Below are 23,550 nucleotides of genomic sequence, written 5' to 3'. Positions count from 1 at the left end.
ACAAGTTTTCTAAGAAAGTACCTATGTTCCTAAAAATGAATAATCCTTCACGACTAAACTCCCAGATACTTAACTTACATACTTTTCTTATTCCTCCTCCCCACCTTGAGCGAGAGAGCAACACTTTCTGAGAGGGGAAAATAAACATAACGCATGAAAGCTGAAGCTTCTATGGCGTTTACATTTTCTTCCCTCTCTTTTACGTGAATTCAAATTGGGTTTCGAAGAGATGGCTGAAGTAAACCTGGTATGCTAGTGAATTCCCCAAATGAACATCACCGGTATCTCAAACGGAAGAGATGCAGTGTGGAGCGCCAACAGGGATCGGGAGCAGGGCTCGCTAAACTGGCAGCTGTCAGTCAAGCTAACATTCACCACAATATATCCGTGTGCAAAGCACCAACAGGCAGCCCGCCGGCAGAACCAGCCCGTGGCAGAAAGAGCTCCACCATCATTACAGGTGACAAAGCACTCAGAATACTTGGGAGAAGATGGATTTCAGCATTATATAATAAAATGACCTGAATACATCTATACTGCTGTTGCTTAGCTATTCACTACCTATTTTCTCTCTAAGAGTAGGTTCCCTCTTGCAGCAAAAACTGCTGAGTGTGTTTAACATCGCAAATGCTTTCTGAGTCTCGGTGCATTCACACATTCCTATGGGGCTTGACTGACACTTGGTGGTAATGAGAAACACCAGCTATTATACCGTAACATCTACACACACTAATGTTATACGTTCTTTTTTTTTTTTTTTCCCCTTAATAACCACCCTAATCAATAAATACTACTGTAAGGTTTGAACAGCTTCTCACTCAAAAACTGCATAAAGGCATGGCATTCCGAGGCGATCGGAATGGAACTGCATGATTTATTTTTCCTTCCCTCAAATGCCCAGTCTTCTCCATATTCCAAATGACTTTAGGTTCCCAGCGTCCCCCCAGCCCCCAAATATTTGGACAGTCATCTGGTTAAAAAGCATACATTAAACCATGCAAGAGAATGAAATGGACTGCAATTGGACTGCTGTATTTTTATCGTTACTCCGAGTATGCTTCTGTTACTCTGATTCTCCTCTAAAATATATTCAGGAAGTACTGAATAGTTTCTTTTTTCCATGGATAAAGATACCTATAAATTCCTCAAATCATATCACAGCTGTGCAGAACAAGCATTATTTATACAATAGCTACGTTGATGAAATAACAACAAAACCCCACAGATTCCTGTACGCATCTTAATACATTTTACTTCTGAGTAACAAATGCATTAATATTCAGTACAATCCTAGTGGAGGCACATTAATAATTTTAACAGTCCTGGCTCGTAAGAAAAGACAATTTAAAAATACTATCCGTAAAAACTTACAGGTCAGATGTTCAAAAGAACAGAGCTCCATTAACTGAAATAGTCACATTCTTAAAATGTTCAAAAGCCAGCATCTTCCATTGTCACTTCATATTCATTTTTTAAGACACAAATGACGGTGTTGCTTTGAAAATCCCAGATACATTTAGATAAAGAAAGAATTCAAGTATTTAGGTAAGTAATTCTTACCTACTGCAGTAAGTCCTTCAGATATTGAGGTAAGAATATAGATTAGGACGTGAGGTTCTAAACTGGTAATGAAACTCATATGATCTTGGGTCAGACACTCCAAAAGCGGGTAGTAAGACTGGCTTAGTTTTCGATATTGCTGAAAAAAGAGGACACATTAATGGCAAATATAGATATTACTATCGACTAATATTAACAACATTAACAGATGATATCAGTTTTTCTGACGTGATAAATTCTAATTTAGCTATTAAATCAAAATATTTATAGAGACAAAACTATTTACTGTCTTTGGTAGATTTCAACTTTTCAAATTTCCCAAAGGATATAAACTCACTATTAGTTTAAAATAAGCTCAAGATAATGCAATAATGCTACCATGCTTTGACATTCTACCCAGCTACCGGTCTAGTAAAAGCAGTATAGCGTTCTGTCTGGGGTGTCAGCCTGGCACGATTACGGCCCATATCTTACCTCCTGCAAGAAATCTTATTAAGACTTATCACAGATTTCCCCAAATCATCTCAGAGATGGACTTTTTGGGGGCTTAAGTGAGGTCGTGTCACAGGCTCTGCAGAGGCAAAGGCACTTGCTTGAACCCACCCACCGGCCCAATCAGCACCTTACTCTTAAGGACTGTTATTTAGGACACGTATTGCTGGATGGCTAGGAATATGCCAAATATACATACTTCCCTATACAACCAATACACCAATTTTAATTGAGAGCAACTTTTCAGTTCCAAGGACTTTATTTACGTGGCAGGCATAAATCCGGATATTAACTGTCTTTAACTACCCCAAATTTGCCCCTTCCTGCAAGAAAATGACAGTTCTGAACTAACGTGTCAGGAAAAAAAAAAGTCACGGTTCAAATTTGGGCTGATATCGTGCAAGATCTGTTGTCTTCCCACAGAGAAGCGGGAACGTGGTGTACTTTAAAATAAACGTTTTAAATTTCATAGGGAATACACAGTGACAATTTACAGACTGAAACTAATTGCAGAGCGGCTGACTACGTGCGGAGGTTTTACAGGGGATGCAGGCAACTTAACTGGGTTCGCAAGTACGGAAAGGAACAAAATTTTGCATCTCTCTCTTTCACGGCAAGCCTAGTGAAAACCCTGGGAAAGCTCCTGTTTCACCTGGCAGGTCCACCATACCTGTGTTTCAGCTGTTACTATATAAACACGTTCAAGTGATTGAAGTGAAAACTGCGTTTGAGCTGTTCTAGATCCCTCTGTCTCATTATAACAATACAAAGCCTGTGGTGGTGTTACTTCATATTTCACGTAAAGACTCCCAAGATGAGTAATTGCTTACTAGCAAGTCACTGTGGGATACTGAAAGCAGCATTTTGACAAAGGCCTGAAGTACATTGTCAAAGTGGTTGTCCCCGTACAACTTGAAGACGCCAAAGCTGACATAATTTCCACATAAGGCAGATTTGAGTGCAGAGTAACAGATGGAAATGCCCTTGAGTTTCAACGGATAAACCTGATCTTTTGACAAAGTCCCAAGAGAGAGGATCTGATTACCTGTTTTCATAAAAAGAGAGAAAGAAAGAAAGAAACTTATATAAGCAGCTGCAAATCTAAAATATTTTGATGGCACTACCTAAATTTATTTTTTGTCTTTTATTTTCATTACTATTCAGAAGAAGAATTGTTTCTGCATTTGACGTTAAAGATCTGTTAAGTAAGCACGACTAGAACTTAAAAGCCACCAAGGAATTAGTATGTAAATTTTAAAATATAAGCTATGGAATTCCCGCCACTGATATACAGCCAGACCGTGACTGGGTCCATCAGCAGGAATTCCTTAATCTGCACAGAGTTGGAACACATGGTTTTATAGTTTCTCATGCTGCAGCGAAGCCTGGTTTTGATCCATTACCATGGCGGTCTCTTGGGATGGTTGCTGATGTATACACACACTAAATATATCCCTCAGAAAACAAATATGTCCATTACAAAAGCCTCCATTTTACCAGTCACAGATGGGAATGACTTTTTAATTAAAATCCATGTTCATAATGTAAAAATAACAGCTAACTGTAAATATTTGCTGTTGCTATTAACAGGCAATAGTGACTTCTGGATCCACTGTGCTGCAGGGCAGTAGATCCCGCTGCGATCCTCCGTACAAATCTAATTATTCACAGGGCCTCATTACCAAGTTTTCTAAGTATCTTGTAATAATTTAATGCTCGCCTTCACGGCACCCCAGAGTTAGTTTGTCTTTATGACAATTTTTTTTTTTTTAACCTGACGTAATTAATGAACGTGAGCTAAACCAGCAGAATGGACACAGGAACGATGACGTAGCTCCGTTCTACCATGAAGCAGCCTTGCTAGGTTGGCCACAGCTGACGGTGACCTCGGCAAGCTCGGCCTGCGCAAAACCCAAGTGCCAGGTCTTCGCTCTGTTACTACTCATCATTCATGGTAATTCTAACTAGAGGAAAATAACACAAACCTGTACATTTTTAAAAGTTTTCCTACAAATAAAAGCACAATAGTCTACCGATCAGACGCTCGGCTCGTTTGCTTTCAGCGTCCAACCTAGTTGTCATGGCTACGATGACAACTTGGATCGAGGAGCAACGAGCGAACTGGACGTTTAACTATTCACAATTCCAAATATTGCCAGTTGAGAGAGGTAGTTATGACAACTCACTTTTGTTTTTGCAATAGCCAATTCAAAAATGCCCCCCCAAACTTGCCTGAGATCACACAGATCTCAGAGATCGCGTAGTACTGTTTAATGCATCTCGAGGCCTAATATTAAACTGGCTCTGTCTCCACGCAGCTCTCCTTTCTACCCGTGCAAATTGCCACCTGCAAACCATATACCTGCCTCATTTTAATTCTTTCTCTTAACGTTGTTGATTACCGACAATGAGGAATTTACATCATGTAATTTGAAAAATGAGGGGGAAAACCTTGTTTCTAAACATCCAACGCATCAAAGGATCACCCATTTGGTATTATTTAATGCAAAGAGGGAAAGGTATGTTACCGTTTAAAGCATAAGCGTTGTTCACCACTTCTAGCAAGTAGAAGGCAACTTATCCATCAGGTTGTAAAGCAAAAGTGGATTTTAAAAAACAAAGCCCGTGCGTACGATAAGGGATTGCTTAGAAGAAGTAACTGGGGTCTGTGAGGAGAGGGAATGTCATCATTAGAATTACAAAAGGTAGGAGAAGAATCAAATATTTAGCCAGGAAGGATGGTCACTTACAACCAAAATCAAGCCCTCAATTAAAAAAAATATTAAAAATTTATGAATGAAAATAGAGACTCATTTTGATGCTGTAAACGGTCATATGAGCACCTCTACTACCCCAAACGCTGTAGTCATGAACACAGTGTAACTGGGGAAGAGGGTACAACTCCAGTGACTGCTACTGCATAGAAATTCATTCCAAATGGGGTCAAATCTCTGTTGTGCTAAAAATGACCGGTATCCAAAAGACCTTCTTTGAAAAGCACAACATGGCAGAAAAAGAAGAATGCCTTCTAGTGTACCTGGATATTCATTTATTGTCATACTTTACCGAGAAATTACGTTTACATAAAATTAATGATAAACTCCATTTAGCTTCCTACAGTGTCCCATTTAAGATATCCCAGCCAGGTCATCTTAATTAACATTAATCTTTTTGACAAGACCTAGTCTAATCACCGAGAAGATCAGTGAATTTCAAATTCTTTGGAAAAAAAAAAGAAAAAAAAAAGAAATACAAAATTCTGTCTGTGAGATAAAGTAGGAAGGTGCACGCTATTTTTGAAAGCCACTATGTAAACAGTGGACAACTCTTAGGGCAAAAACAAGACAAAAAGGGGAGCGTGCTGTAAGCTAACCTCATCTGGGCTTCTCCACTGTTAAATTCTCTGCTGAAAATCTCCACTCTAGTAACAAAAATATACCTCAAATAAGCAAAGACAAAGTTCCGTATCCCAGAAAGTAACAGCCCCGAGTTTATAGCTGAGCTCTCCCAGCACATCATGAAATTCTGGGTCCTTGAAGTACTCTGTGTAACACGCAACAACAGATGGAAAGAGCTTAGTAGTTGTCAACAAGGCAATTATGTACTTAATATGGAAATTAATTGGAAGACGATAGAAAAACCAGAATGATGAGGATAGAAGTTGAAAAAAAACCTTAGGAATCCCTTAGCCTGGGAAAATGAATTCCAGGAGGTAGCCACTAGTGCTGATCTATCACTTTTATTACTTCACACACACACAAAAAAATCACCTTCTAATTAAAACTTTCCCTCCATTGACCAGCACCGAGCATTCAATATAGGAAGGCACAAGCCCCGCTGCCTCCCGCTGCCTCACCCCGGGCAGGCACGGCACGGCAGAAGAGGCATTCGGCGCCTACTTCTTCTAATGAAAACACTGAGAAGAATTTGGGTTTAGCGCAAGATTAAAAGCTGCTTTTTGCAAGTGGACAGAGTCCACAGAGAACTGTTCTGCGTTCATGGACTCATTTTAAAAGGGCCTAAGAGTGGGAAGAGCTGATTTCAAATTAGCAGCGGAGGTGAAAGACCACGCGGTGCCTGTCACCAATGCCCCAAGCCATCAGCCCGTGATTCAAGGGATGCAGTGCTGGAACAAAGACTAGCGTTTTAGCATTAGTTATTGAAAAAAAAACTAGGAAGTATGGTGCTACGCCTGACTAGATAAAAAAAAGAATGATCTACTTGTAACATTTAGCAGGAGCTTCAGGGGAATATTTTTACACACCATGGATACTACTGAACATAAACTAATTTACTAAGGTACTTGGAATCAGGTCAAGAACAACTCCTCAGCTACCGAGGATGTGCTTACATTTATAATCCCTGTAGTGGAGGACCAAAATACAGTTTTATAAACTCCTATTGTTAAAAGAAACAATTTAAAGAAATTAAATCAACATAAAAGTGACCTTTGACGTGCTGAATTTAAAAATTGTGTTTGAAACTCATAGCTCCTGTCAAAATGAAAACTCTGTAGAGACTAATCAGTGAAGTTTCAGTGTTACTACTGAGTTAAAAATCAAATCAAAAAAATCCAACTTGCACGAATTTCCTCCTAATGTGGGAGAAATTGGATCACACAATCTTAAAATATACTGACTTTCAAAATACTCAATAATCTCCTTTAATACAAACTTTTTGCCCTGCATTTGACAGCAACGTCACTTACAAAAATTACAAACTCGCTGAGCCTCAGAGGTCATACAAAATTTGCACAGGAGTAAGAGGAGGATTTTAAAAGACACCGGGCAAAACTGCTAGCTAGGAAATAAGGGCTTTAATTTAGCTGACAATGTAAGCACTTCATTACCGAAAGACTCCTTAGTACGTAAACAAAGGAGCCGGAAGAAAAAAAAAAAAGCGTGTGTACGCAGAGGGGGAACGCCAAGCCGGCTACAAAACCAAAGTGGGATGCTCTGCCCGAGGAGAACATCACCGTGGCTCAGAATCCCACGGGCAATACGCAGCAGAGCTCTTTGCACAGCTCATTCCCTCACTCCCTCCTAGATGCGGGAGCATGTCAGGACAGGCAGCTTCCCTTTCAGCTCGCCTCCTTAATTGCTTTTACAGTAGAAGCTATAATACCAAAATGATTTCCTTATGGCTGAGTTTCATTTAAGCAGGGCTTGTTCTAGATTTCAGTCCAATAAGCGCTATGTATAATAATACAACTAAATCATGTAATAACACGTGTGAATTAGATGAAGATAAAAAAAGACTTCGGTGAGATTAAACAAAGGTTGTGAAAATTTATCGCGTTTATAGAGAAAAAGTGCTTTTTGCCTTTTCCCCTTTCCTCTTTTTATTATTCACCACTGCCCCATAAAGACGGGTTTGGATGTATGCTTTCCAGGTGTTGGGAATGCTAGGGCAGGATAAAAAAGTGGCCATATATAGAAAACGAAAGGAAAACGTGAATCACAAAGATGAGAGCGAGCTTCAAAACCTGATTTTTTTTAAAGCTTCCACACCAACAAAACATGCATAAAACCTCTCAAAACAGCAGAGCGAGCATACAGAGTGCCAAGATAAATTTGCCAAAAGAAACCAATTACGAAACCTGAGTCAGTAATGAAGAGCAATATATTCCGGAACCACTATCGCAAGAGCGAGGAGAGCAGACTAACGGTGACTGAGACCAGCGAGCACCCCACTTTTAAGCTAAGCTGCCGATCAGAAATACCTATTATCCAGCAACAATCACTTTAACCAAAATTTTGAAGAACCACCCTTATCTTATGAAGTTGCTGGCACTGAATGGATTACCACGCTAAGTTTTGAAATACATGTTCTGGAAGCAATTTAAAGCTCATTAGAAATAATTGTGTCTGGCTACTGGAAAATGTGGTAAAATTTAATCCACATCCAAATGCTACCTGGGCTGTGAGAACAGGAAATTGTTTTGTGCTACTGTGGCTAACCTCATCCCTGACCTTGAGCAGTAACTGCTACAACAGCTGAAAGCTGAAGCAAAATTAAAAACTTACATCAAAGTATATCATGACAGAATGTAGATAAATAAAAACAGCATATTGAAAATATTATTTTTATGTCAGCCTCCTATAATGAAAGGGAAGAGGTTTACTAAAATGTAAAGAAACCACAAACCAAAAATAGATGGTCCCAAGACGCATCGAAACATCATTCCTATACGACTGGGAGTTAAAAAACACATAGTAAGGAGACTTGTACACACAGAATTAAAAGTGAAATATATTGGGGATGAAGAATGGTGGACTATACTACTCCAACTCCTTTCAATTTTCTCCTCTCGGTTGTTTATTTTAAATCACTCTATCACTCCCTCGGACTGGCTCTAGCTATAATGGACAGGACACGACACCCCTCGCCAGGCAGCTGCAGAGTCCTAACGAGGATAATTGACTATCTAAGTGCTTTTTGCATCCCACGCCAGGCTTTACATCTTTTGAATATACAGCATTTGTAAAGACATCTTAGAATTGTCTTCAGCACTGGAACAGGATCAGTGATCAATGAGCAGAAGGACAGGACGCACTAGCACCACCCCAACTGCAAAGCTGGAGCTCTTAAGCAGAATTAATCACTCGCTGAGGTGCTAATTTTCAAAACTACAAAGAATTCATATTTTAAATTTTATTCACTGACACCTGAAGATGCTTAGCACACCTTCAAAATAGGCATTTTGGATTTTTTTTTCTGCTTGGCACTCAAGCATAGGAAATCACTATATGCCAGTCTAGAGGAGAGAAGAGTACATGCTTTGGTCTACAATTAAAGAGATTTCAGCACACACACACACACAAACGTTCACTTACATTCACATCCCAGAAACACAGTTTGACCCTTTTCTTCCCCCTTTTATTTTTGGCCCAAGCACAGACCTTTCAGTACATATAGCTAGGAAATGGAGATACTATCCGGACAAAAATGGACATCATAAACTTTGGCAAAATGGAAGATGGAAAGAAAGCGGCACGCTAGGTCCCCAAATGTTTGCTTCAAAGTTATTCCCATGTAAACCACAGCACAGGGTTTACACAAAATCCATATACAAATTCTAGACGATTTTCATCGCTTGAAGAAGGCCAGACTTGCAAAGCGTGTGTTATCCAAAACTGCTTTGATGAGTGTAGTTCAGACTTAGGAAAAATAGACGTGATGTCCATAATCCCCAGTGCACTGTGCTGTGACATCAGTGAGAAGAACCACCTGATGCCACCTCGTTTCAGTTACTAATTCCTTGTCTAAGTGTTGACAGGACAGACGTGTTTCAGATCACATTTTTATGTACCTATAGGTTTATATAACAAGACGACTCCCAGAGGACCTAAGCCATAACTGGAAATGTTGGTGTTCAATTTGGAGCAGGTGAAATTTCTGAAGATAATCCTTTTAACTAGCAACTTCTCTGTATCGTTACATGTGAGAGAGAAGAAGGAAAAATCCTGCTCCAAGACAAATTTAAATTTCATTTACCAGTGGAAGTACAATGCAATTAAGACATATTTTCATTTATTGTTTGTATGTTGTATTCTTCTACGAAAGGAGCACCCAGGCTAGGCTACACTGTCACAGGAGAGGGATGCTGGAAAGCTGCTGAGCTACGGGAAGGAAAATCCCGCTGTCCTGGGCATGGCCAGGAGGAGAGGTGAGAGGCAGCAAGCAGAGCTGGAAGCCTGGCCTTCAGAGAGGGATCACCAAGAGGGGCACACACAGCCAGGTCTCCAGGTGGTGGAAAGAAGAACTTCTGAGGGATGAGAGGAGTTTGGGGGGACTTTATGGCAACCCCCTCGGTCAACGGATTAACTGACACCGAGACTGAAAGGAAGGATCGTCCCACCAGGACAGTGCGATGGAAAGAAAGAGAGGTTGGCTTCTATTCCCCCCCCCCCCCTCTGTCTCATGTCACCACTTCCTATTTCTCTCGGTTTAAAAAGGCAATTATTATAGTATAGATTTCAATCAAATCTATCTTGAGTTTCCAGTGTCTTTTTGATCAGCTTTGAGGAGCTGACTACAAGCTGCAGGCACATACAAGAGGTTGGGCTGACTTGGTAAGAGAAATGAGCATATGCTCTCTGTTGTCATCTCTTGACATCTAACGTGTCTCTTCTATTTTTTTCTCTAATGCTTCAGCCATAAAATCATGCTGAACATGAGAATATTAACTATGTTCAGAATTTTAAGTTACTTGCAGTAATGGTACAGCAGAAAACTTGAAAGCCGAACCCAAGGATTGCAAGGCACGTACGTATTCATTCTTTTAACTGAATCACAAAATTTTTCAGAATGTGGGGCCGGAAACATTGCTCAAGGACACCAAAGTGAATTTTATTATTGTATACTTGTTTATTTTCCCCCAGATGTCTGCCAAGATTACATACGTCTAAAAGACAAATACATTTTAAAAAAAGCCATAGAGTATTATGGATTCAAGTTTTCCTTAAAAGCCCAATTATTAAGATTTTCAGGAAGGCATTTGAAACTAATGCAAAATCCCTTAATATCGATAATTTTATAGGCATTTCTATGTTCAAAAGATCGTACATAACTAAAGTAATGAATCCGTACAACGCATTTCCAGAAGAGTTATGTCCTTTTGTACACTGGAATGAAAATCTCAAACTAGTAATTGGCGACAAAAGAGCAAAATCTTAACAGCGATTATGCAAAGCTGATTAATTGTAGTAACTTGAAATACTTATAGTGGGCAGTAAAACCTTCCCAGACTGTAAGTCAGTGACCGCTTCAGAACCAGCCGGAACAGTTTGCAACGGAGCTAATCCGGGCTGGTTATCAGAGCGCCCGCAGCTGAGCCGCGGCCAGAGGCTGGCCCGCGCTGCCCATCTGTGCCAGCGCAGAGCCAGCTGCACCCTTGGAAATCTCTGCTCCGAGCCACCAACTCAGCCCACTGCACCGGGAGGTCTTTTGCGTTGGCTCTGCAGCGAGTCCAGCCCCAAAATAAATATTGGCAATCACTCACAGAAAGAGCAAACCTGAACAATTCGTCTAAATGGCACACCTAAGTAGCGGGAAGATCACTGATGGGAGCCTTTCGGACACCGATGATGATATGAACGTGCTTCAAAATCAAAATGAAAAAAAATACATACATATATTGAGTGGAGGCTTTCTCCCGCATCTATGCCTTTCCTCCATTTTTAGGCAATTTTAAATTTTTCTTTCGGAGGATATTAAGAATAGTCCTCCTCTTAAACCTGTGTTGAGTAAAATGTCATTCTTCCACAGGAAAACAGTGATGAAAGAGAAGAGGGGAGAACGCGAGAGAGCGCTCTTAAGGTGGTTTCACTTCTTTCTGCGGCACACATCTCCAGATAGATGCCATGCAACCCTATCTTTCACATAATTTCACAAAGAGGGCAACAGGTGTTTGCACACAGGCTTCAACAGGCTCTACGGCTCCACTGCGTAGTTTTAAATCTTTAATCTGCCCTGTCCTGAAACTTCCTTTTACGTTGCATAATTAAATTCTAACATGAGCCGTAAAATGTTGTCCGGTCCTTACATGCAAGAGCTACTGATACTTTAGGGCTGAGAATTTTATGAACTTCCCATACACACCATAAAAGCTGCAACTGAAAGCAAAAGGTTTCTTCACAAAGCATTTTTCAGGCATGAACTAGGAACGGAGCAGGTTGAAACCAATTAGCGTGGTTTACTCAGCATGGTTTAGAAAGTTGATGCCCACAACGGAGATGAATGGATGCCCAACAATACCGTATGTTTCTCCTAACTGCAGAAAGGACAGTAAAGGCTGAGTGAAATAAAGAAAAAGAATTTACAAAGGAAAATGTAAGCGCAACGGGATCAGGTACCGTAAGACAAGTACGGCTGAAGCATCATCATAACTACACTTGATTTTCTTTTTTTTTCATCATCAAAAGAAAGCTTACAGCACACAAGTACAAAGGCTAACAGAACCCGTGCAGTAAAATCTAAAAGTTTACCTCGAATCTTTTCATACATACAAAACCTTATTTTTATCTTGCTTAATGGTTGTAATAAATTTACTTAAGAACACAGCTGGAAAAACGTGCTAGCTTACTACTTACTTTCCGTATTTGAAAATAAACAGGAAAATGATTTTCCAAGGAGTGAGAGTTACTTGGGTGTAATTTTTTCTGTCATAAGTAAAGGCTATATGTAGTCTGCACATACTGTTTCCATGCCCTACAGATCAAATGCAAAATTACATTTGAATTTTTTTTTATACAGTCAATGTAACACACAGTTTCCAGACCCAAAAAGCAACCTGAATGCAGTAAAAGCAAATTTGATGCACCGATTTTCTTTCTTTAAAAGTATCAGGACATTTATGGCTCTTCCTGTTTACGCAAACCACAAATGAGGCTGCTCTACAAAAACTTGGTAATGTTCCTTTCAAAATATTTAGAAAGCAAAACTGTAAGCTACAAAATTAGTTGCAGTGTAATATAAACGGCTGGTGTCACAGACCTGTTGCAGTTGCACGCATGAGTGGGAGTAGTAAAATGGAGCAACTTATTATAAACACTTTTAACAGTGCTCTGGGGTAAAGCTGTTATGGTCCTATTATGTTTTGGAACTGCTGGAATATAATTTGAATACATAAAATCGCCCACACCTATCAATCAGTAGCCTCGATCAAACACCTCAGGAGTATTTGTATCTTTGCTGAAATACATTTACAGTTGCTAGAAGACAGGCACGCCAGTTAAAAAAGCGATCCAAGCAATAATGGGACCTGAATCTGCCCTGATCTGTGACAGTAAATGAGCTCCAACCCTCTGCCACGTAAGCTCTGTGCTTTACAAAGGGATGATACCGGCTGTGGCGCATTACAGTCCTGCTACGTATTCCACAAATCCATCAGTGCTCAGCAATATGAACTAACGTGATTTTTATATCACCAGGCAGGGAAAGAATTACACTGCAGCGGAAACGTTAATGAATACCTACCGTACGTACAAATCATTTTACTAGCTTCTCTGAAGAGAAGAATTCCATTTGGAGATGATACATCAAAATTTAAACGTTGTGATCTAAAAAATAACAGCAAAAATATTCAGATGGTCATCGAAGCAGAAAACTGCAATGGATTCATTCCTAAAACAAAAAAAACATTTGCTGATTACAAGGTACAATTATTTGACAAACTAGTTCTAGCTTTCATGCCAATGATATGCACTCTACTTATCTCCACATGTTGCCAAAGAAACAATCCTATGACAAAAGACAAAACAATTTTAACCAGAAAATGCATCCGGACAATACACACACAGCTTTCAGTGACCGGTGGGCATCTTGTGCCCGTACACAGTTCAGCAGAACGCTACAAAGGTTCCGGAATCCAAGCAGTTAGGCTCACTTTTACCCTGCTTTTGCAGCTGTATAGCTTTTAAAAATAAACTAATCCCCACCAGTTATTCTGCTACATAAAATGTGTGGCAATCACAAGCCAGTTCTCCGAGTGCGAATTTTAACACGTGCTTTTTATGACCATTCGGAGCTGAAGAAGGTTGCCCCGCGTTGTCTCCCCTGATGCAACAGGTCTGACCAAAGCCAACAAGAACCACTTTGTTCCCAACCTGGAAACGCAACAGAGCCCTTGCCCAAGTCCCCACTGCATCTTGCCAATTTGTCTTTGGGATAAAGCAGCCCAACTTCTAGTTCAGGCTTAAAAGTTAACTTCAAAGATTGGTCTTAAGCTTCCAAGTAACTTCAGCAAAAAACTTACCCTTAGTGTTTATTTGGGCTGAAAGGGGAAGGGGGCATCCCGCAGTGATATCAACCAGAGTATCCCCTGGCTGACTTATCTGGAAGTCACCCCCTTTTGGTCAAACCGGGAGTCCTTGTATCACCCCTATCACACAGACAGCAGCAGGTATCTTTCTTTGCTGCAAATCCAATTTTTTGTTGTCCAAGTCCCTATTTGCAGGGTCCTTCGCTGCGAACTCTGGAGTAAATCTGGGTGTTTATAAATGAATAAAACATGCCTTGTATAAAACACCTGTGTATTCCACATGCACAAAATGATAATGGCTGGCAGAGGCAAAAAAAAAACCCCAAACCAGCACATCACCTGATCAACAACATCAGGGTGGCATAATGCACAATCCAATACTGTGTAACATATTTTAACCATGTCAAAGTACATTGTACGATGCAATCTAACCTGTAAAAGCTCGTGCAGTACACAGCCCGTGAAAAAACACCATCCCAGATGATGTTTTCTAAAGGGAACGAGGCAGATTTTCTGAATACCAATAGGTAGAAGAATAACATGAATATGTAAAGTAGCTTGAAAAGCTGTCTTTTGCATAAGATTTATTGTTCCAGCTCCTCTTTGCCTTTGTTTACCGTTATTAAGAGTTCCGCGCTTACGCTTTAACAACCTCCTTGAAATGAGCTGCAGCGCTACTGGAGTATAACTGCTTGTGCATCATGAATAAAACCAGGTTAAACTTTTCTAGCAATTTATTATACTACTACCAGGATAAAAGACGCTATTAGCCGGCACAAACCAAAGAGGGAGTGACTTTCGGCAAGTCAACACAAAAAAGAAAAGGGGAACTCTGCCTCAAGGTTTGTGCAGCCTTTCGGGGATTAACCGCACATCATAGACACTGGCGTTTGACTGGGAGACGATCTCCCATCACTACATTAAACTAAATATTTTTTTCAAATTTCAAATATTTCAACTTTTTTTTTCCTTGAAAGTTTGATTGGCAAGGCAAAAGGAGAAAGGACGAGAACGCATACTTCTTCGCTGAAAACTTTTAATTACTTCGGTCGTGAAGATACAGCACAGAGACCTTAACTATCAATTTTTCATTTAAAAATCTTTTCCTCCTTTGGGCAGTACACTAAATATTTCCAAGTGTAATGATAATTTCCCAAAATAAATTGTTCTGTTACTGGTGGTAAAACAGGAATTTCATTCTAACTACTGCAATGTCAAGTATTGAGATCACCTCCCAGAATAATTTCGGGGCCTTTTTACTTAGCCCAGATTTTAGGTGTGGGAGAAGTTATCTACATGCTGATTATAAATATTGCTGTATTAGATACCATTCTTTCCTGTTTTGGCTGGAAGAGTTGAGTTGCAAAAGAAACGGTAAAGGGAGTTGTGCTTTTACAGGCACATACGTACGCTGCTCGGCTTAAGGCAAAACCTCAGCCTGCAACAAGTCTTGACAGCAGACAATTTTCCGATATGTAATTCTAGTCCGTATTTATCCCTGGTTAAAGCATACACTTCCACTAATAGTGAATATAAAATCACAGTAGTCACTCCTATATATTCCTGTAATTAATCCTTACCAGCCGATTTTGTAACATCTACCATTTTGGTAAAACAATACAATGACACTGAAAACTGAGTTCTGCTTGCAAATTTAGTTCCAAAATACAACAGCAGCAGTCTTAAAGTCAAAGTCAGCCATCCTGAGGATAAGCAAAACACGGAATGATGGAACAGAGAATGCATACCGTTGCAGGCTTCGTGACTTACATAATTTTCATGTGCTTCTTACCTGTTTTGCATGAATTCTGCCATCAGCTTCAAGATAGGGGTCGTACACGCAGGTTCACGGTACCACAGTTCGATAGCTCTTTGCAGAACAGAAATGTACGCAGGGTATCTTCACCAAACCGAGTTAAAGAGTATACTGATCAAATAGTATCTTGCGAAACAACTTCCCCTAAAACTGTACTACACCAGCAGAGGGGTGGGCCAGATACAGACCCTGCAGCTCATTCTGACAGAGGCGCTGCCAGAACCCATACATTTAAGCAAGTCTCTGCTTCGAAGACTAAATCCTTCGGAAACATTAATGGTTAAGTGGGAAATAGTTAATATACCAGAGCTGGAATGAACCAAAAGGAAAGGAGTTTGTATATGTGAAGCTAACCCTCAAGTATGTATTAGTGAATTCTGGCCCCCAAGCTTCAGTGCCACCTCATACATGAGATGTGGTACTTGGGGACACGGTCTAGGAGTGGTTTTTGTCAGGGTAGGTTAATGGTTGGACTTGATGATCTTAAAGGTCCCTTCCAACCTCAGCAATTCTATGATTCTATATATCGTATAAGATATATAAATGGTTGGGAACAATTTGATTGTATGATGTTGTTTCCAGAACATTCAAGAAAAGAGTTCAGCCAAACTGCGGGGGGAGACCAGCAAAGTGACGATTTCTAAGAACTCCTTCAGGAGAGTTGTTTGCTCATCAGCACCCAAGAGATACCCATCCTTTTAAAGCAGGATTTAAAAGAATGCAATACAGAAAAAAATAAGTTTAGTAGACTCTGCTATGTAACTTCAAAAAAATCTTCAAATTGCCTGACTGTATCAAAATATTTTATGCAACGATTTGATAGAAAGCTGCCCCCTAGTTTTCCTGACATGCTGAAAGAGAGAGTTTATTTGGATAAGAATGCAGATGGGTAAATAGCAATGAGATAGCACAGCTTGAAAGGCAAAGAATTAACCAGGTTTTTTTTATATTAAATCAAGAGACTTTTAACTATACAATTTGCTATTAAAACACGATCTAGTTAATCTAGTCAACGGTTTTGTTTAATAATAAACTTATTTTTCATTTATAACTTTGTTTCATGCCATCTAATTCTGCTTTATTTAACCACACGAGAAACAGCGACTATTCTTCGGCAAACACTATTGCCTATTCAGACAATAAAGACAACTATTGTGAACCTTACAAAGCAGAATACAGGCCAAGCGCTCAACATGGGACTGTGAAATAGAAGTCTGAAATACATAAAGGTTTCCACGCTCCTAGGAGACGCAGACACAGTCATGTCTGAGTTCGCTATAGCTCTGGTGAAGGCGAAAGCCGTCAGCGTAGTGCTGCTGATGAATGACAGCGCTGCGCAGACAGATGGAAGGCATTCTGGCTACTGCCGCCTGTCTCAGCCGTCTAAAGACTTGTGCAGTTTTGCTGCCAGCTGCTTGAGGCACTGCAGGCATAAACTACGTACAGCAGAAGAGGCTGACGGGCAAAATATACTTTTAGGCCTCGTTTCTCGCTCCTCGATGGGGTTCCTCATATTTTAAATCAAACAAACTAGAGTTAAACGTACCGTGGAGTTATCCAGTAATCAGCCGGGATTGAAATTCAAGTCTCACTTATCTAAAATATCCTCAAAGGGCACAGATGAGCCACGTCACCTCATACCTTTAAAAATTCACTAATGCCAGCTCCATTTTTTCTGAGGTGGGCTTCCAGCTCAGCTCACTCTCACAGAGGTGGTCCCTATTCTCGAGATGCAGCCGATGTCAGGTAAGGCACTGAACCGAGCCGTGCTCGTCATTCCCCGAAGTGATGCCTCTTCCTTAGCCCTCCCAGTAGCCCCACGTACACAAAGGGAGATGGTGCCATGCTACAAAGCCCCACTGTGGAATTCCACGGGGTAGGAAACAATTGCCTTTGCAGATTTCACGGAAAAGAGAGTAACATGACAGCCAAACCCTACAACCAAAATGTAAGTCAGCAGTATCAAAGGCTGCTAACACACCCAGTATGATTAGCCATCTTAATTCAAAAACTTAAGCACTGAGTCCGTATTCGTTGACCAGGAAAGACTGGAAACTACAGGCAAATTTTCTAAAAGCTAGGGTTAACAGAAAGGCTTCGCCAATTTATTATGTCTTTTATAAATCCAATGAAGTGGAATAAATTGGTTTTAAACAGAATATTATTTTTAAGTGTTTTTAACCACAAGCTTCAAGGAATCTGGCTACGTCCTGAACTTACCCTGACCAGTCAGTTCAAGCTCAAAGGAATTCAAACTGCAAAAAACCATACTGAGGTTTGAATCAATGCAACTGGCAATAACAGCTATTACAAACAGATTGCCGATCAGGCAGCCTTGTTTCATGAGAAAACGCGTTCTCCTCGTCACTTGTGATTAGGAAACTTCAGTCTCTACAGCTGTTTGGCTCTCTCAAGCTTGTACCTAATCCTGAATCCTTAAAACATATGAACTTCAAAATCTAATTCTTCAAAAATAGATTCATTTTGAACAAGCCACCTTATTGCTGCACGTGGTTTTATTTTGTTAAGAAACGCAATACAAATTTGGATAAACCTGTAACAATGGCAGTTTGGCGAAAAGGTTGTTTTGCGTGTTCTAGTGCTCCACATCTGAAGCAGTACACGATCTATGTCAAGTGGAACTTTTAAATGGCCACTAGATAAAACATCTCAATGACAGATCACTTTTCTATAAACTCAGTCTCTATGTATCTATACCCAGAGATATGTTTATATAGGCAGCCAATTTAATGCACTCACGCACGTACATCGTGTGCTATCTTGCTGACTGCAACTCTGAGACAACCTAATAATTTTATTCTCGCAACCCATTTTCTTATTGCAACCTTTTTCTTTCGCAGACAACAGAAGTCATTAAACACTGAGAATCAACTGGGAGGAACACAGAAAAAATTGCCTATGGGTTACCACCTAACTGTAAGAAACGCAAAATGAAAGTAACAAAAAAGTGGGTATTGCCCTGAACTCACAATTGAATCTCCACGGACGTACCTGACTGCGAGACCTTCCACTACAGTCTGGTATCAGTATGGAAGAAAACAGATTAAACATTCAACATCTTACCCAGGCAGGCTTGAAGTAAACAGCAGGATGAAATACATAAGGAGAATCATCACTGTTAAGAAAACCAGGTCTTGTTTCTACTCCAATCAGTACACAGGTTTTTTTGGGCCACACCTGCGTGTTCAGGACTGACCTACAAATTACGCAGGCCAGATGTTATGAATACAAAAAGCAAATAAACTTTCCCAAGCTGCGGTACTGGAATCGTCATTGACAGCTTGACATATCAATATTTCAGGAAGAATAAATGACTTTCATATCCAGGGTTTTGGGTTTTTTTGTTTTGTTTTGTTTGTTTGTTTGCGTGATGTTTTTCTTCATCTTCCATTACCAGATACTTTGGGAAGATGCTATACTTAACATTTGAAGCTGCTTAAAATATTTGGAAATATTTTAATGAAGTCTTTTGAGAGATCACCTAATGCAACTTTAAAACAAATTTTACTATTATTATAAGTATTTTCTCTTCATCCCTTGCCAGAGGAAAACTATAAATCTTGTCTCAGCTGAATGAACACCATTTATCATATTCATTTTCTTGTCAATACAATTATGAAAAGCCTTTGGCCTTTTTCCAAGGAGCCTGATTTGCTAGAGAAACTCAATTAGTATAAGCAAGCCTGCTACAAAACAGCCCTATTTGGCAATCTAACGCAGCTTCAGCATACCTGACGATTCACCTCTAAACCGGGATCCTAATAACTCAATCATAATGGTAAAATACAAGATACGACGATGTCCCCTGTGCTTCCACCTCCTCCCCTCCCTGAACCAAAAGGGCTTAAAAGAAATTATTTCTGCTCATTTTTGCCATCTACTGGACAAAACTTAAATCCTAAATACTGCGATCTGAAAAAAAAACAGAAGACTCTCTCAGGTGAGAGATTACCGAGTGTAATTTGTTTTGTTATGGACAGGGCTTCGAACCAAAATATTTCCTGCAATCACTTGAAAAATTTATCAATTCATTCTTCTACCAGCAATTTCCAAGTGACTATTTCTGATAGTTTTCAATACACATCTTTCAGTATATTAAAAGCTTAGCCTTTTATCCCCTGCTTCTTTGTATTGTTTATTTATTGAACAAATGCAAATAAATCAGATTTGTTTTGGCTAATATTCTGTATGTGCCATTTGCAATACTGAAATACTAGGGCTTCAAACAGAACAGAATAAAATCGGTTTGGAAAACAGCTTTTCTTTGCTATTAAAACCATCTTCTGATGATATATTTCAAATTACAAAAGGAGTATGTTAATCCAAAGATATTTAAACTTTTATGATAAAATTGGCATATGACCCTCCCTTCTCCCGTTTACCTTGCTGTCTTTATATCCAGTAAACGGGAGTTGTGATAATAGCAGCTTATTCTGCTGTAACGCTTTGGATCAATACCTGGATGAAGCCGGACTCAGCCAAACGAGGTGAAATTCACTGAACAGAGGCACACACTTATCCTTTACAGCCAAAGGTGAGGAGGGAAAAAAACCTGGAACCTGTGCAAGGGAAAAGAAACTGAGAAGGCCTGAGCTTTAACTTCCACACAAAGCTACGTTTCAATCTGGTTTTATTGTTAACGCGGAACAATGAAATCCAAAAGTTGGAGGCTGTTTTTCTTTATTTGAAATAAACTTAATTTATAAACCGGAAAGAATAAATTAATTAGAAAAAAATCAGGAAAGGGTCCTGAGGATTATATATCCTGGATCCTTGTATAAAAAAAACCCAAACAAACAAACAAAAAAAACCACCTCCATGGATACATCCATTTCTTTCAAATGAAGAGGCGGCAAATATCTGTTATCCCTCCTCTTACAACTGGAGATCTGCAGTTCTGCACAGGAGAAGAGCATGATACTCCTGCTGTACTAGGAAAAACAAAGTAAAAAGAATTTGAAATGGAAGCAGCGCTGATCGGCTTTTACATATCTTCCTCATTTTGTTATTAAGTTTTAGGGTAACACAAGCACAAGCAGTACTAACGAAGTTAAACGTACCCAATGGTGCCCAACAGAAAATGAGATGCTAATTCACAGTCTGGCTTCAGTAGTTTGTGGGTGGTTTTTTTGTTGTTGCTTGGTTTGTTTTTTCTTTTTTTTCCTCCAGTCCTCTAAAACTGAAATCAAGGGATGCTCTCCACTGATTTTAAGAGAAATAAAGATGATACTGCTTTGTGTTTTGGACTTACTTTCTGCAAGCTGACCCTGCACAGAGCCAGAATCACTGCAGGCTTGCGAAGGTCTTAACCAGGGCTTATCTGCATGGTCATCAGGCTCCCACTGCCCACCACGCAAGGACAGCTATCAGATCAGACCAGGCTCTGCCGTACAGCTTTGCAGTCCTTAAAGGCTAATTTCCTAGTAGCAATTCTATATTGATGCATTCCTCTTTCTTAACCATGACCATTATTAGTGAGCAGTAGGGTTTCATTATTTACTTAAAAAAGAAAAATTTTAAAGCTTGATTTCTAGTAAAGCACGTAATTTTATCTGAACGTTATTTTTGCTGTCCATAAAATAAACAAATACATCATTATCTTCCATAGCTTTGTGAGATCTAAATTATAAACCAAATATTTTCACAGTTACTTCCCCATATATTCCAGCAGTTTGTTACTAATATGGCTGTGTGCCTGAAGAGAGAATTACAGCTACTGTATTTATAAAAATACAAAACATTTCTCTATAGTATTAAGGAAATTCCCATGAGTACGATTGTATTTGTTGGCATAAAAACGTATACAATATTTAAAGCAAATGGAGTTCTATTATCATTAGTTATCGAAGGAAACTGCAATCTAAAGATTTTGATTTTGTTTGCAGATGTCCATTTTCTTCTGGATCAAGAAGACTGCAGGTGTTGCGATATTAATAGAGTTGACATAAATAGAAAGTAACTGACTAAATTAAAGACATGATTCATACCAGAGAGAGAAATCTCCCCAGATAGCACTTGTATGGTATTTTTTAAGCACTTTTGATGTTAACCCAAATGTAGGTACACTGTGTTTGGAGTTAAAGACACAGCTTTTTCTCTTTTTTTATGAAAACATTAGGGATTTATGAAGGGAAGAAAACCACTTGGATACGCTTTCTAGATGAGCAGTGTGACACAACAAAAAAGTGACCTCTCCGTGGTCCTTCCCAGTTAACTGCATGGTTGCCATTGTGCTGTAATTTTAGCTGATTACACATTAGTTCATTTAGCTTTGTTTCCTCTTCCCCACTGTGCCATACTATTAAACTAATGCAAGGGGCCTGGTATCCCTCTGTGCACAGAGCGGGTATTGTCACCGCGTAATAAGGATACATCCAGTCGAACAGCATGGTGTAGCTGGTCTTTGTGTTCAGCGCAAAGGCAATCCCGCGAAGATCCCTTGCCAGCCCGATCAACATACGCTGTCAGTGGGAAAGAGACACAGTAATTGATTTTCACGTTAGCACAGAGCAGATGGAGTAATAATCAGCCAATAATGACCACATATCTGATTTTGATTCATTAGTTTAAATGTCTCGCTCAAATTTTTTTTTTTTTTTTTTCCTAAAACCCACAAAGATTCTTTTAACAAACAAGATCTCCACAAGTTTTATAGCGATAACACTAGCAAAACGCTTAGGAAAGGCTTCTGATTATTCGATACACTAGCCTAATGAATAATGCAAATTAAAAAGTAATATATGAATACTGTGTATTAAAGTTTGAAAGTGTTTCCTGTATTAATATATTTAAAGTAACAATAACAATAAAACGTTAATTTAAGCTTGTAATATTTTGAATGAGGTGTAAGACTAACTGATACTCATAACAAGCTACAATTAAGGTTGCACTGAGATCCTCATTGTACTGTTATTTTAACATATCTTTTGTTTGGATTTTTTTTTTTTTAAGCAATTTTCCAAGTTAAGTTTCTTCAAAAAGCGACTTTTTTGTTTACAGAAGACCACACAAATCTATCTGTATTAACATTAGTTCTGAGATGAATTTCTTTTTTCCCTGTAATGACTCAAGTGTGACTTCAGAACCCTTCCAGCTCAAATGCAGGCAACATTTTATGCATAGATAATTAGCTCCTAGTAAAGGGATATTTTCAGGATAATTAATAGACATCTATAAGAAACACTAGTGAATGAAAAATTTTTTAACAATATAAACAAACTTTTCAATTTACTTAGACATAAATATTATTTTTCAATAATTAAGAAGTTTTAATAAATTTTATCCATGTGTTGCAGGTGGGGTTTGTACTACTTTTTTTTTTTTCATAGCAGAACCACCACAGTACTGCAGAATCCCGTAAAAAAAAAAAAAAAAAAAATCACAGAAGCACGGAAAAAAAAAAAAAGAGAGTTTCCTCTTTAAAAGCAATGTTTGTAATAATGTACCACTTGGTGCTAACACTGTAATGTTTATAGTGTTGAGAAATACAAAAGATTCACATATTCATTTTAATTGATCGCATAAAGACCAAATTATGGCTGATGCCTTGTTAAACTGCTAAATGTAATCTCACACAAGGGCTAATTTCTACTTTTCCTATACAGACCCAGTACTTGTGGGTGCCTCGGATGGCATGCACATAGATTTACCCAAGGATAAATTGAGTTCTCTACAGAACATCGGTGAGGTTGCTAGGAGTATTTTAATATTTGCATTTCCTTTCTGTTGTGCGTTGAAAATGGCCTGAACTTGCAAGATGCTGAGAGGTCTCAACTCTCATTAACTTTAATGGGACTCTGAAATCACTAGAGAGGAAGTGTTCAATACTGAGAAGGTGCAATATAAAATTGTAACTTCATATCCATCCCTATTTTCATACTTCGTGTGCCGTTTTGTC

The 23,550-nt window shown here is 39.1% G+C and overlaps 1 protein-coding gene across 1 annotated transcript in view; it reads right to left on the bottom strand.

Moving 5' to 3' along the window:
• Positions 1–23,550, bottom strand: part of RANBP17 (RAN binding protein 17) — a gene marked incomplete at its 5' end in the record, with an annotated part of 160,550 nt that overhangs the window by 28,619 nt on the left and 108,381 nt on the right. Inside the window, 5 exons of the mRNA XM_082490223.1 lie at positions 1,561–1,699; positions 2,883–3,097; positions 13,033–13,115; positions 15,609–15,716; positions 22,026–22,114. Of these exons, the coding sequence (XP_082346349.1) occupies positions 1,561–1,699; positions 2,883–3,097; positions 13,033–13,115; positions 15,609–15,716; positions 22,026–22,114 (634 nt within the window). The remainder of the gene's footprint in view (positions 1–1,560; positions 1,700–2,882; positions 3,098–13,032; positions 13,116–15,608; positions 15,717–22,025; positions 22,115–23,550) is intronic.

The sequence above is a fragment of the Vanellus vanellus genome (genome assembly GCF_965231255.1).
Source record: "Vanellus vanellus genome assembly, chromosome: 13".
NCBI lineage: Eukaryota > Metazoa > Chordata > Aves > Charadriiformes > Charadriidae > Vanellus > Vanellus vanellus.
The sequence above is the reverse complement of the archived record's forward strand: the minus strand, read 5'-3'. Positions and strand labels throughout refer to the sequence as shown.